This window comes from Hyperoodon ampullatus (genome assembly GCF_949752795.1).
Source record: "Hyperoodon ampullatus genome assembly, chromosome: X".
Taxonomy (NCBI): domain Eukaryota; kingdom Metazoa; phylum Chordata; class Mammalia; order Artiodactyla; family Ziphiidae; genus Hyperoodon; species Hyperoodon ampullatus.
Window position 1 is genome coordinate 65,363,605 of NC_136913.1, and position 15,279 is coordinate 65,378,883.

Sequence of the window (15,279 nt, forward strand, 5' to 3'; positions counted from 1 at the left end):
GACTACATTCCCTATGTGCACATTAAATGCCTGTGTGGGAACATTCCCTGTGTAGACTACTTGTGCCTAGAGGCTTTGGCAGGCCAGATGGGGCTGCAGTGGGCACCAGCTGGGGTTAATCCTTGGGGACCACTATGCCTGAGGCTGCCTTGGTGGGACCACAGAACCTGAAGGAGGGCCCAGTCCAGGGGCAGCCCCCTGGGAAGTACTGCACCCAAGGCTGCCTTAGGAGGATAGCTGGAGCTGGAGAGGACCTGGTCCAGGGGCAGGTCCCTGAAGAGTGCTGGGCCATAGGCTGCCTTGATGGGGCGGCTGGAGATGGAGCAGATATGGGGCAGGAGGAGTCCGGGGAGGGAACTCCAAACAATAGTGATCACCAGTGCCTCCTACCCAGGCAAGGGCTCCAACAGTTCCCTGTCATTTTGGCAGAAACTCTAGGGTTAGGAAACAGATGTCCTTTACATATACCGTAGGTGCCTTTAAAGTTTTTTCACTGTGTCCCAGGGTGAGTGTGTCTGCACTTGGATCCCTCAGCAATCCATCTCCCTACTGTAGATCACTGCAAAAGAGGAGGGGTTCCCATGGATTCCGTGTATCTGACTTTCCTACCAGTTTCTATGTGGTTCTTCTATTGGTAGCACCAGTTCATTCAGCCCCCCAGGTCTTCTTCAAGAGGAAATGTGTTGTGTTTAGGTGTAGATCCCTGCGCTCAGGGGAGGAGGTGAGCATAGGGTCTTCCTGTGCCGCAACCTTTCCAAGTCCACTCTATGTTTGTTTTCAAATATAAATGCTCACTGATAAAGCTTACTCTGAAAACACAGGCATACCTCAGAGATGTTGCAGGTTTGGTTCCAGACCATCACAATAAAGCCAATATCACAATAAAGCAAGTCACACAAATTTTTTGTTTCCCACTACATATAAAAGTTAGGTCTACACTATTCTGTAGTCTATTAAGTGTGCAATAGCATTATGTCTTAAAAAACAATATACATACCTTAATTTAAAAATACTTTATTACTAAAAAAATGCTTGCATCCTCTCGTTGAAGCAAGTCATAATCTTTTTGCTGGTGGAGGGTCTTGCCTCCACATTGCTGGCTGCTGACTGGTCAGGGTGGTGGTTGCTGATGACTGGGGTGGCTGTGGCAATTTCTTAACATAAGGCAATGAAGTTTGCTGCATTGATAATGGCTCTTCCTTTCATGAACGATCTCTCTGTAGCATGCAATGCTGTGTGACAGCATTTTACCCACAGTAGAACTTCTTTCAAAATGGGAGTCAATCTTCTCACACCCTGCAATGGATTTATCAACTAAGTTTATGAAATGTTCTAAATCCTCTGTCATTTCCACCATCTTCACAGCATCTTCGCCAGGAGCAGATTCCATCTCAAGAAACCACTCTCTTTGCTCATCCATAAGAAGCAACTCTTCATCCATTAAAGTTTTATCATGAGATTGCAGCAATTCAGTCACATCTTCAGGCTCTTCTAATTCTAGTTCTCTTGCTACTTCCACCACATCAACAGTGACTTCCTACTCTGAAGACTTGAACCCCTCAAAGTCATCCATGAGGGTTGGAATCAACTGCTTCCCAACTCCTGTTAATGTTGATATTTTGACCTCTTCCCATGAATCACGAATGTTCTTAATGGCATCTAAAATGGTGAATCCTTTCCAGGAGGTTTTCAATGGACTCTGCCCAGATCCATCAGTGGAATCACTGTCTATGGCAGCTATAGCCTTACAAAGTGTACTTCTTAAATAATAAGACTTGAGAGTTGAAATGACTCCTTGATCCATAGGCTGCAGAATGGTTGTTGTGTTAGCAGGCTTGAAAACAACATTAACCTCGTTGTACATCTCCATCAGAGCTCTTGGGTGACCAAGAGTGGTAATATTTTAGAATTACTGTCAATGAGCAGAAATATTTTGAAAGGAATCTTTTTTTTTTTCTGACCAGTCGGTCTCAACAGTGAGCTTAAAATACTCAGTAAACCATGCTGTAAACAGATGTGAGGCCATCCAGGCTTTGTTGTTCCATTTATAAAGCACAGGCAGAGCAGATTTAGCATAATTCTTAAGGGCCCTGGGATTTTCAGAATGGTAAATGAGCACTGGCTTCAACTGGAAGTCACCAGCTACATTAGCTCCTAATAAGAGACTTAGCCTGTTCTTTGAAGCTTCGAAGCTAGGCATCGACTTCTCCTCTCCAGCTATGAAAGCCCTAAATAGCATCTTCTTCCAATAGAAGGCTGTTTTGTCTACACTGAAAACCTGTTGTTTAGTGTAGCCACCTTCATGAATTATCTTAGCTAGATCCTCTGGATGACCCACTGCAGCTTCTACATCACCACATGCTGCTTCACCTTGCACTTTTATGTTACGGAGATGGCTTCTTTCCTTAAACCTCATGAAACCGACCTCCATTAGCTTCAAACTTTTCTTCTGCAGCTTCCCCACCTCTCTCAGCCTTCATACAATTGAAGAGAGCTAAGTCTTACTCTGGATTAGGCTTTGGCTTAAGAGAATGTTGTGGCTGGTTTGATCTTCTATCCAGACCACAACAACTTCTCCATATCAGAAATAAGGCTGTTTCACTTTCTTATCATTCGTGTGTTCACTGGAATAGCACTTTTAATTTCCTTCAGGAACATTTCCTTTGAATTCACAACTTGGCTAACTGTTCGGCAAAGAGGCCTAGTTTTGGCCTATCTTGGCTTTCAACATGCCTTCCTCACTAAGCTTAATCATTTCTAGCTTTTGATTTAAAGTGAGAGACAAGCAAGTCTTCCTTTCACTTGAACACTTAGAGGCCACTGTAGTGTTATTAATTGGCCTGATTTCAATATTGTTGTGTCTTAGGGGATAGGGAGGCCTGAGGAGAGGGAGAGAGACAGGGGACAGGCCAGTCGGTGGATCAGTCAGGACCCACACAACACAAAATTTATCAATTAAGTTGCCTGTCTTACATGGGTGCAGTTCATGGCTCCCCAAAACAATTACAATAGTAACATCAAAGATGACTGATCACAGATCACCATAACAAACATAATAATAACAAAAAAGTTTCAAATATTGTGAGAATTACAAAATGTGACACACAGATATGGAGTGAACAATTGCTGTTGGAAAAATGGTGCTGATAGACTTGCTTAACACAGGGTTGCCACAAACCTTCAATTTGTGAAAAACACAGTATCTGTGAAGTGCAATAAAACAAGGTATGCTTATGCTGAAATAATAAATCAAATATTTTGAAGTAGTTTATATACAGGCATTTCCTCATCATAAATGTCCTAATACGATACTAAACTAAAACACAGAGATGTGGATGCTGTAAGGTAAACTTAAAGGACTTATTCAAGGTGTTGCTTCTCAAAAAGTTCAGAAAGCTACTGCAAAAGAATTAAGCATAAATTCTTTGAAGAGAAAGTGAAGTATACAGTGAAAATCATAGCTCAGTTATAGCCATCTACTTATTTAATATCCATTTCAATTTCCAGGTGCAACATTTTGGCTCTTTAATACTTCCTATTTAGGTTTTCTTACATTTACTATAAGAAAGTGATTTGCAAGGGGAATTCCCTGGTGATCCAGCGGTTAGGACTCGGAACTTTCACTGCCAGGTCCCTGGCTGGATCTCTGGTCAGGGAACTAAGATCCCACAAGCCATGCAGCACGGCAAAAAAAAAAAAAAAAAAAAAAAAAGTGATTTCTTTTTAATACTTACACAGTACCAGGTATATATGATCATGTGTTATGATCTACTCAGCCTTATATAGAGTTAATCTAGATGTAAAGAACAAAAATAGATTTTTATCATCCATTTGTTCTAGAAAATGTTTCTGATCAACTAAACATGTAGATAGCTGCAATAAATAAAAAATACAGCCATATATGAATGACTTCTATTTGACTGCACAGAGCTAAAATGAAACAAACACAAGAGAGAAGTAGGCAAAGTTTGTCATTTGGAACCCACAGCCTTCCCTGTCTGCTTTTAAGTTCATAACATGTAGCAACCTACTCTCTGCTCCAGTTCTTTTCAAATTTTTTCCATATTATGGCATATATGGAAAGCGATAGTACTTACAATAGCACACCAGGAAAACTGGAAGATGCTATTCATTTCTGAAGGTGACCCAGCTGCATAAGACCCCATCTATAGTTCCAAGTGATGAACACATCAATACCTCAGCATACTTTTATGTAATCCATTTAGAGCACAGTATGAGACACAATGGTTAGTCTACTCTCTTTTCTCTTAACCATAAGTTATAAGAAAAATTTAACAAGAACATTTTAAGAAAATCACTCCCAGGAACACATAAACTTTAAGCTATTTATTTCTAATTATGAGATGAGAGACTGAGGAGAACTTAAGTGAAAATGCAGGTCAGGAGACCAGGAGAGGAGATAACAGGAGCTTCCCACGACGTTCAATTAAACTATAACCATTCCTTTACTACTCTTAGAAAAGCATACTTTAAATCTAGTTGGAAGATGAACGCTAATAATAAAATGCCTTTATGGGGTAACGGGAGAGAAAAACAAGAAAAGAAATTTTGTTGTTTAATTTTTACTATTCCCCTGATTTCTTAGAGAATTAAGCCAGGGTCTGTGGTTAGGCTGCCATCTGTCTATTCCAAGGAGGTACTGAAGAGAGAAATGTTTATCAAGGAATCACCAAATTTGTTCAGCTGCAGGCCTGAGACCAGCTAAGCTTGTCTGTGCACAGGATCATTCACCTAGCTGGCATCCACATCTCTCTTCTCAGATGGTCTCTACTGCTTTGCTCCATGATTCGCAAATGCCACATATTTAGAGTTATTTACACTGTTTTGTTTCTAGATATTTGATATTTCAAATATTCAGATATCTGTTCCCAGCACTGGAGTTCCTAAACACCCAGTCAGGCTGCACTAGGAGTATACAGAGCCTGAACACTAAACCTTCAAATGTAGATATGAGTAAAGATAACTTTAGCCATTGGGAAGTTCAACGGAAGACTTTCACTGAGTATACACTCATGCACAAGAGAAAGAAAGAAAGAGAAAGAGAAACAGATGACAAACTGTACCTGACACAGGGGAAACCTAGAGACAATAAATATAGATTATGAAGAATTAAAAAGGAAAAAAGACTAAACCAATGAAACTAGTTTTACTGTATAAAATGAATTGTAATCATAGTTTATCATCTGAAATGCTTCCACTTTTATATAGTAGTTAAGTGAAATTACCCTGGTGGGTTTGAAATGGGCTATATCTAGGTCTGAATCCCACTTCTACCAATCATTTATAAAAATAAAGATATAACAGCATTGCGAGGCTGCTCAAGAATTAAGTTAGCTAACACGTGGAGTGAAAATAATACAGAGTTTAGGCATATACATGTGGATAAAGGTTAGTTTTTCTTTTTTCCCTTCCTCTTAAATACCAGAGAGAGCACAATGGCTTGCTTGTAATTCAACATTCATCAAATATTTGTTATTACTTGTATCTGATTATCCTAGATGCTTACCAATTGAGGAAAGATATTCCTTTGAGCCAACTAGTGAGGATAATTATTAATAACTGAAAAAAGCACTGACATTACAATGATATGATATTTTCTAAATCAATGTTCCATGATAAACACAACATTTATCAGACTCACTTTCTTCCAGCTTTAAAGAAACTGAGGGATTGTTTCCTGTTTCATCCACATTTCCTTCACCACCTCCTCGAGATCTTGAATTCCAGACTTTAATCACTTCAACATCATTGTCACTGCCGCTTCCACTTGAGCTACTATCTTTTTTCCCCTTTTTCCCCTTTGTTTTCTTCTTTCTAAAAAAAAAGAACAAATTCAAAGTATTAGGAAAACACAGGAAAGATACAAGTGCCAATTACTAGAGGATGATCAGCAAGTAGGGACTTTAAACATGTCAACACAGGGCACAAAAAGTATTCAATTTACTTTGTATAATCATCAGAGCTTAAACTCATGGAGGTTTCTTCAGAATCTGAAGCTATAAATTCATCCATACTGTCTTCATCAAAATATCCCTAGAGAAAAAAAAAAGATGAATGTTTTAAGAATTTATATCAATTTATACTGGAAATTATATAATGTTTATTTCATTTAAGGATAAGTTAATTGTGATGAGATAAGGAAGAACTGAAGAACTATCACAGATTAGAAAAAATAAAGGAGACGTCACAGATATCAATAATAAACAAAATGTGAAATCTTGGATTGAATCATGAAAAAGAAAAAGGATGTAAGTACAAAAACTGATGAAATCCAATTAACGTCTATTGTTTAGTTAATAGTACTAACCCAATGTTAATTTCTTAATTTTGACCATTTTACTATGGTTATGCAAGATGTTAATCTATGACAAAGGAGGCAAGAACATACAATGGAGAAAAGACAGCCTCTTCAATAAGTGGTGCTGGGAAAACTGTACAGATACATGTAAAAGAATGAAATTACAACACTCTCTAACACCATACACAAAAGATAAACTCAAAGTGGATTAAAGACTTAAGTGTAAGGCCAGAGACTATAAAAACTCTTAGAGGAAAACACAGGCAGAACACTCAGACATAAATCGCAGCAAGATCTTCTTTGACCCACCTCCTAGAGTAATGAAAATAAAAACAAAAATAAATAAATGGGATCTAATGAAACTTAAAACCTTTTGCACAGCACAGGAAACCATACACAAAACAGAAAGACAACCCACAGAATGGGAGAAAATATTTGCAAACGAAGAGACTGACAAGGGATTAATCTCCGAAACATACAAACAGCTCATGCAGCTCAATATCAAAAAAACAAACAAACCAATCAAAAAATGCACGGAAGATCTAAATAGACATTTCTCCAAAGAACATATACAGATGGCCAAAAAATATATGAATATATGCTCAACATCACGAATTATTAGAGAAATGCAAATCAAAACTACAGTGAGGTATCGCCGCACACTAGTCAGAATGGCCATCATCAAAAAATCTACAAACAATAAAGACTGGAGAGGGTGTGGAGAGAAGGGAACCCCCTTCTACACTGTTGGTGGGAATGTAAACTGGTACAGCCACTATGGAGAAGAGTATGGAGGTTCCTTAAAAAACTAAAAACAGAGCTACCATATGAGCCAGCAATCCAATCCCACTCCTGGGCATATACCCAAAGAAAACCATAATTCAAAAAGATATGTGCATCCCAATGTTCACTGCAGCACTATTTACAATAGCCAGGACATGGAAGCAACCTAAACGTCCATCAACAGACCAATGGAAAAAGAAGATGTGATACATATATACAATGGAATATTACTCAGCCATAAAAAAGAATGAAACAATGCCATTTGCAGCAACATGGACGGACCTAGATTGTCATACTGAGTAAAGTAAGTTAGAGGACATATATCGCATGATATCACTTATATGTGGAATCTAAAAACAGGGTACAAATGAACTTATTTACAAAACAGAAATAGAGTTACAGATATAGAAAACAATCTCATGGTTACCAGGGGGAAGGTGGGGGAGGGATAAACTGGGAGATTGGGATTGACATATACACACTACTATATATAAAATAGATAGCTAATAAGGACCTGCTGCATAGCACAGGGAACTCAATACTCTGTAATGACCTATATGGTAAAAGAATCTCAAAAAGAGTGGATATCTGTATACGTATAACTGATTCATTTTGCTGTACACCTGAACTAACACAACATTGTAAATCAGCTATATTTCAATAAAAATTTTTTAATAAGATTAACATTTAACACTCCTTCCATAATCACAATGCATTCAAACATATAGTAATTAACTAGAAATAAAATAAGTTGAATTACTGTACCAAAAAGAAAAAAATTTTTGAATATACAGTACGTCTATACAGATCAACCTTTTTCCTAAAGTTATTCTGCTTCCAACAGATACCTTTTGATCAACTTTAGGTTAGTTGATTTACCTTATTTTCTTTGCTAATGTAGTCCAGCTGCAAACACCAAGGATGAGTCCAGATTCTACTTAGCATCTGAAAATCTTGGAAAAGTTTTGCACCTGCCTTTCCTCTTCCACCTTCACTGCTATTACCTACACCTGATCAAAAGAAAAAAAGAGTTAATGTTAAGACATAAGAATTTTCTAATTCAACCAAGGTGTTTCTAAATTAGGGCCTTAACTTTATCTGTGCCTCGGACTCCTTTGCCCATGTAGAGAATCTTATAGGCCCTCTTTCTCAGAAAATTTCAAAACATATAAAATAAATAGGGTTACAAAAGAAACCCATTATACAGAAATTATCAAGATGTTTAAAAACAAACTTTTGATATAGTGGTATGTGTACCTTATTAATGCATCAAATAACAAACTATAGCAGTAATTTTAACAACTGCCTGAAATTCTGAAGCATTGATAAAGGTAAATTTGAGATATCGGTAATGACAATGATATATAGAAATATTTCTGATTTCTAGTGGTAACAAAGTCATAATTAATATTAATACTACTTTGGTTTGTTGCCTACACTAATAATTGGAAAAATGCTGTATTTTTGATAGAGGTTAGTGAAAACATGTAATTTTTTTCTAATTCAGGTTTTTCTTATTCAGGTCCTAGATTCTAACCATAGCCCCTAGATTACAAACTTCTGCTTTAGATAAAGCCACTCTCTGTATACAGCATTTTAGCAACTCTTTTCAATTATTCTTACACCAAAAAAAACTACTTCTAAAACTTATGTTTTTCATGTTGGAAAAAATAGATTTCTTTTGCCCAGAGTAATTTCAACAAAATTATATATTTTATATGAAAATGAAGTGAAAATTAAATGAATGCACATTTCATTAATATGACAAAATCATCAAGAGGGTAAAACACAGAAGAACAAAGCTGACTTTTTTTTTAATAAATTTATTTTTGGCTGTATTGGGTCTCTGTTGCTGCACACGGGCTTTCTCTAGTTGCAGCAAGCAGGGCCTACTCTTCATTGCGGTGCACAGGCTTCCATTGTGGTGGCTTCACTTGTTGTGGAGCACGGGCTCTAGGCGCACAGGCTCCAATAGCTGTGGCACGCAGGCTCAGTAGTTGTGGCTCACGGGGTCTAGAGTGCAGGCTCAGTAGTTGTGGCGCATGGGCTTAGTTGCTCCGTGGCATGTGGGACCTTCCCCGACCAGGGCTGGAACCCGTGTCCCCTGCATTGGCAGGTGGATTCTTAACCACTGCACCACTAGGGAAGCCCAAAGCTGACTTTTTTAAAAAACAGCATTTAAGCAATAACATTTTTCTGTCCACAGTTTTAAAAGATGTAAATTCACTGATAATTAATGTCTTCTCTCCATGAGGGACAGGAGTATATTCAGTAATAATATGAAATATGAATAAGAATGCATAAACGTCTGGTACTGATTATTTTGCCTGATAGAGGTATTTCCACTGTGTATGACAGAAATCATTGCTGTGAAAATTGAGGCATCTAATTTCTTGATATACAACTGTTCATAGCATTCCCTTATAATTCGTTTATTTCTGTAAGGTCAGTAGTAATGCTCTTTCATTCTTGATTTTAGTTATTTGTATCTGCTCTATTTATTACTTTGTAAGTACAACTAAAGAGTTATCAATTATCTTGATTGTTTCAAAAAACCAAGTTTTGGTTTCAATAATTTTCTCTACTGTTTTCCTTTTTTCCTTTATATTTATTTCTGATTAGTCTTCATTAGCTCCTTCCTTCTTCTTGCTTTGGGTTCAGTTTGCTCTTATTTTAGTTTCTTAAGGTAGAAAGTTAGTTATAAATTTGAGATCTTCTTTCTTAATATAGGTATTTACAGCCATAAATTTCCCTGGAAGCATTGCTTTACCTGCATCCCCTATTTTAGTATCTTATGTTTTCATTTTCATTTACCTCTAAATGTTTTCTAATTTCCTTTGTGATTTCTTCTTTTGACTCACTGGTTACTTAAGAGCATGTTATTTACACATATTTGTGAATTTTCTCACTTTCCTTCAGTTATTGGTTTGTAATTTCATTCTAATGTGGTTAAAGAAAATATTTTGTGTGGATTTTATTCTTTTATATTAAATGAGGCTTGTGTTATGCTCTAAAATATGGTCTATCTTGGAGAATGTTCCATGTGCACTCAAGAGGAATGTGTATTCTGCTCCTATTGGACGGACTGTTCTACAGATGTCAGTTAGGCCTAGTTGATTCATAAGTGCTTTTCAAGTCTTCTATTTCCTTGCTGATCTTCTGCCTAGCTGTTCTATCCAATATTGAAAGCCTTATGAGTTTTTTAAACTAATGTGAAGAAATGAGAGATTTCAAAAAATAGTAAGCTAAAGAACTACCATTTATTCTCCAAGAAAGGCTGATTAAAAAGTCAATTTTTATTTTGGTGGGTGAGAACTACTCTTGTACATACCATAAACATCTTCTATTATAAAAAAATTTCTTAAGACTTTTAGGCCTAACTGGCTAGGGTAGAATGTTAAAGGGGAAAAACTGAAGTCTCCCCTACCTACAGTACTGATATGTGTTAGAGTTGATATTCTTTGTGAGGAATGGGAACCACATAAAAAGAATATGCTAATAAGTTAGCCAAATAAACATCCACAGAAAAATGTTCTCTATACAAGAGAACTGACAATTATTATTGAATCATTCTATCCTAAAAAAAAATGTTTTGACGCCAAATGGCTTTATTTGGAAATACAAGCACAAAAAAGGGCAAGTAAATACATAAAGACAAGTGAGTCTTCCTTTCACTTGAACACTTAAGAAGCTGAGGTATGCCTGTATCTTGTTCTGGTTTTGATTTACATTTCCCTGACGGCCAACCATGCTGAGCATCAGTTAGAGCAGTGATACTCAAGCAGAGGGTACATCAAAATCACCTAGAGGGCTTATAAAAATGCAGCTGCCTGAGCCCTACTCCAGAACCACTGAATCAACCTCTAATGTGTGGCACTTAGACCCATTCATTTTTAGAGACAAAAGGATAATACTGTTCTCTATTTTTAAGAGTACAGTGCAGTGGTATTAAGTATAACTGAAATGTTGTGCAACCATCAGCACTCTCCATTTCTAAGACTTTTTTTCCATCATCTTAAACAGAAACTCTGTACCCATTAAATGAATCTGACTATTCCAGGCACCTCTAAGTGTAATCACACAGGATTTGTCCTTTTGTGTCTGGCTTATTTCATTTAACATGATGTCTTCAGGATCCGTTCATGTCAGGATTTCTTTCTAAGACTGTAATATTCCATTGTTTGCATATATCACACATTTTGTTCATCTACTCATTACCTGATGAAGACTTGGATTGCTTCCATCTTTTTGGCTATTATGAATAATACTATGTAAACATGAATGGGTAAGTATCTATTAGAGTTCTTGCTTTCAATTATTTTGAAAGTGGAATTCTACCTAGAAGTGGAATTGCTGGATCATATGGTAACTCTCTGTTTAACTCTTTGTGTAACTGCCACACTACTTTCTCCACAGGAGCTGTACCATTTTATATTCCTAGCAGCAATGCACCAGGGTTCTAATTTTTCCGTATCATTGCCAACACTTATTATCTTTCTTTATCTGATAGTCATCCTATTGGGTGTGAAGTGGTATCTCTTGGTTTCAATTTACATTTCCTGAATAATTAATGATGATGTAGAGCATCTTTTAATGTGCTTATCAGTCATTTGTATATCTTTTTTGGAGAAATGTCTGTTGAAAACTTTGCCCATTTTTGAATCGGCTTGTTTGGTTTTTCATTGTTGTTGTTGTTAGGTTGTAAGAGTTCTTTATATATTCTGGATATTATCCCCCTTTTAGGAAAGTGACTTACAAATATTTTCTTCCAATTTGTGGACTGTCTTTTTATGTGCTCCATTTTTGCATTCCTTAAGACAGTGTATGGATTTTAATACTGATTTAGGCTTAAAATCAGGCTGTTTGAAAACTAAGTATTCACACTTGTAAAACCTAAAGTTGTTTACTGAAGGCAGAGGCTTACATGTAAATATAAACTTCTGACACTTGATGGTAAAAAGGAAGACTGCAGGATTATACTTTTTAGAGAACAAAGGAAAATTAAGAGGATGTTAATTTTCTTGAAATTCATTAAATTTAGCCTCTCATGACTTTAATTCTGTAAATATTAAATATATTATAAATTATCACTACTAAAACTAACATCAAATTGTTGCTAGTATCAAAAGCAAAATTTATGTGAACTTTTAAAACCCAAGTCAAATATAAAAAGAGTCAAATATAGAAACAAAAGAATTTCTGGAATATGTAACAGAAAAAATACCATTTTAAATGCAAGTGAGATAGGTGAATGACATTTTGGGAGAAACACTTTGATGGTTTCAGTGAGAATCAAGATAAAGTAACCTTTAATATAATCCATTTAGCTTTTTATGGAAGTTTTTTCAAGGGGGCTATTAACTCAGTTTATTCTACTTTAAGGAAAATAAAACATCACATTTAGTAGGGGGAAAACCCAAGACATTCTCATGACTGAAAGATTCATGGCATCAGATAATAATTTAGCAATTATACCTTTCTGAGTTTAGAAGCTTTGGCAATTAGTACTTTAGATATTTACTCCTATCAACTGAAGTCACAAAGGATGAGGTCCCTTTAATTCTTAAATACTGTACTGCTCTCAAAAAGAGTACATTTTAATATCTATACATGAGCTATTAACATTTTGCTGTTGGTTATTAAAGACAACTGATTCTTTAATATTTGAAAACATCTAGTACATTCCTCACAATAAAACAAAATTTCAAATGGAGAAAATATTAAATGACCAAATTTAGTACCCTTTATTACTCAGAGATTAATGAAAGATAGGTCTGATAATCCCTCTCTTTCTCTCTCTCACTGGAATTTCTATATTTGGTTACTTAATCATGTATACAAGTTTTGTCATTCAAAACAGAATGGTACTGATAGAATAAATCTAATAGCTTATGATTACTATACAAATGAAACTGTGTGCCTTGCTGGAAATGATCTCCTTCCAAAAGTCAGTCAGAAAATTGTTTTTATAATACAGCAAAACAACATTTCTATAAAATAAAAACATTCAAATCCTCTTTTCCCCAAAGCAGAACAACTGTTGAGGACTATCATCATTATTCTACTTTCTAAAATGCACTGCTGTCACAAAGAGTATTACTTTAACTATTGATAGGATATGAAGTATCATTCTAATATGTGTGTATACACCTCCACCCTCCATTATTTTTTGATCAACTATTGTATCCACAATGGCTGAAGGGTGCCTTCTAACCTGTAGCTCCTAAATAAATCTGGCACATCACCTGGGGAAAGGTACCAGAATAAAGTGACTAACAAGTAAAAAAATTCACTCCAGACCAAACAGAAACTAAAGTTTTGCTCTGTGAACAGTGACAACCTTGGGCACACAGACACACACAAACACATGAGTTTACTGATGACGAAACAATATCTATTCATTGTATTTTTTAAAATCACATAGAAACTAGTACAAAATAAAGTTCCGCATAATGTCATCACCCAGAAAATAACCTGTTATTAACATTTTTGTGTATTTTAGGCATTTGTGCATATTTTTACTGTAACATTGGGACATAATATGTGCGGTGCTTTGTATTTTGCCTTTTTTTCCCTTCAAACTTTGTCAATTTGATACCTAAGAAATGATTTCATAAATTTGATTTACAGGTTTTTTATTATTAATGTGGTTGGATATTTTTTAAATAATACACTGGAATTTTATTTATCTTGAATATTAGTTTTTTAAATTAGAAATATTTTGTGCTTTTACAATATAAACATACCCATTTTATGCAAATGTAAAATTGCAAAAGAACAACTGACTTGGTGAAATTATCAAGACAGCATTCTTCAGAAAAAGAATGCTTTAAGAGAGAAAACAAAAACAATAAACTAAGTGTATTTGTTACCTGTCAAGTGATCTAAGTAGTACTGATAGAGTTTGCACTGAATAGGAGTCATTCTCACAGCTAACACGTATTCATGTTTTGGAGGCAAGAACTTTGTTAATGCTGTATAATCTTTCCTCTGCAATTAATAGAAAGAGAATGAAAATTAGTTAAATATATGACAGGAACTAACTGTTCTAAGAATTATCATTGCTTGCAACTAAAAAAATGTACATAAATAAATAGGTACCAGACATATAAGAAAACATTTACTTAAACATATTTACCCTCTTTAATCACACAATGATCCCATATAATTGAAGTTAATGTATTTCATGTGACTATACAATATGATGCACTGGTAAAAAGATACTGCAACACACCAGGCAGGTTTTAAATTGAAGTGGCCATATTACCAAGTGAGCAATTTAGGTTTTCAAATGGTCTCCTCTATATAGAAAAAAAGAAAAGAAAAAAAGGTGGGGAGGGGATATGGTAGGTAGTGCTAGCAAAAAGACTTGCTTTAATCATACAGTAAAACCGTTGAATCAAAGTTTGATGCAGTCTGGGTTATCCTTTGGGTAAGATGTGCCAACATGCCAGAGGATAACACATAACGTCAGGGGGAATGTTTGCCCAACTGAGAAAACAAGCCAAGTATAGGCACTCTTGAAACCATTTAATATAGGAACAGGAAAGAAAGAACACTAATGTGCTAGATACAAATGACTACCTAAACCAGAAAAACACTGCCTAAGTAGCAGCAGTAATACAGAAATACAGTACTAGCTAGTACCTCTGGCTAACCTGAACAAACAGGATGACTTCACCTTATGTAATGGTAGTATATTCAGTCAAAGGGATAGCCTGTCTCATCTGTTACATCTGTTTTGCTACCATTAATATCTAGTGTCTTAAGAAAAATACAGAACTAAGGAAAAATGCACACTGACCAACTGGTCAGTCTCTACATACTTATCTACTCATTATAACAAAGGTTTACTGAAGATCCGTGTGTAAACAACACCATTAGCCCATTAAGGTTACTGTACGTACTTGGAATTAATAAAACTGTTTCTTCAGGATTACATTAATGTAGCTTCACTCATAATTCATAATTGCCTTTCCTAAAACCATTTCAAACAAATGAGGTTTGGAATATTATACTATAGAATTAGGTGAGCACAGAAATTTCTTAATCATAATAGCTGTGTTCCTTTTACATACTCCCTATCTTAAGGATGAGAAAATCTAAACAGGAACATATTAACATATGAAGTTATACACCCAGCAAATGAATTAATCAATTATGTTCTAAACCTCTCA

The 15,279-nt window shown here is 35.7% G+C and overlaps 1 protein-coding gene across 1 annotated transcript in view; it reads right to left on the reverse strand.

Annotated features, from left to right (window-relative positions):
- Positions 1-15,279, reverse strand: part of ATRX (ATRX chromatin remodeler) — a gene marked incomplete at both ends in the record, with an annotated part of 226,447 nt that overhangs the window by 81,422 nt on the left and 129,746 nt on the right. The window contains 4 exons of the mRNA XM_079728059.1: positions 5,663-5,835; positions 5,966-6,054; positions 7,982-8,112; positions 13,975-14,092. Coding sequence (XP_079584185.1) covers positions 5,663-5,835; positions 5,966-6,054; positions 7,982-8,112; positions 13,975-14,092 — 511 coding nt within the window. The remainder of the gene's footprint in view (positions 1-5,662; positions 5,836-5,965; positions 6,055-7,981; positions 8,113-13,974; positions 14,093-15,279) is intronic.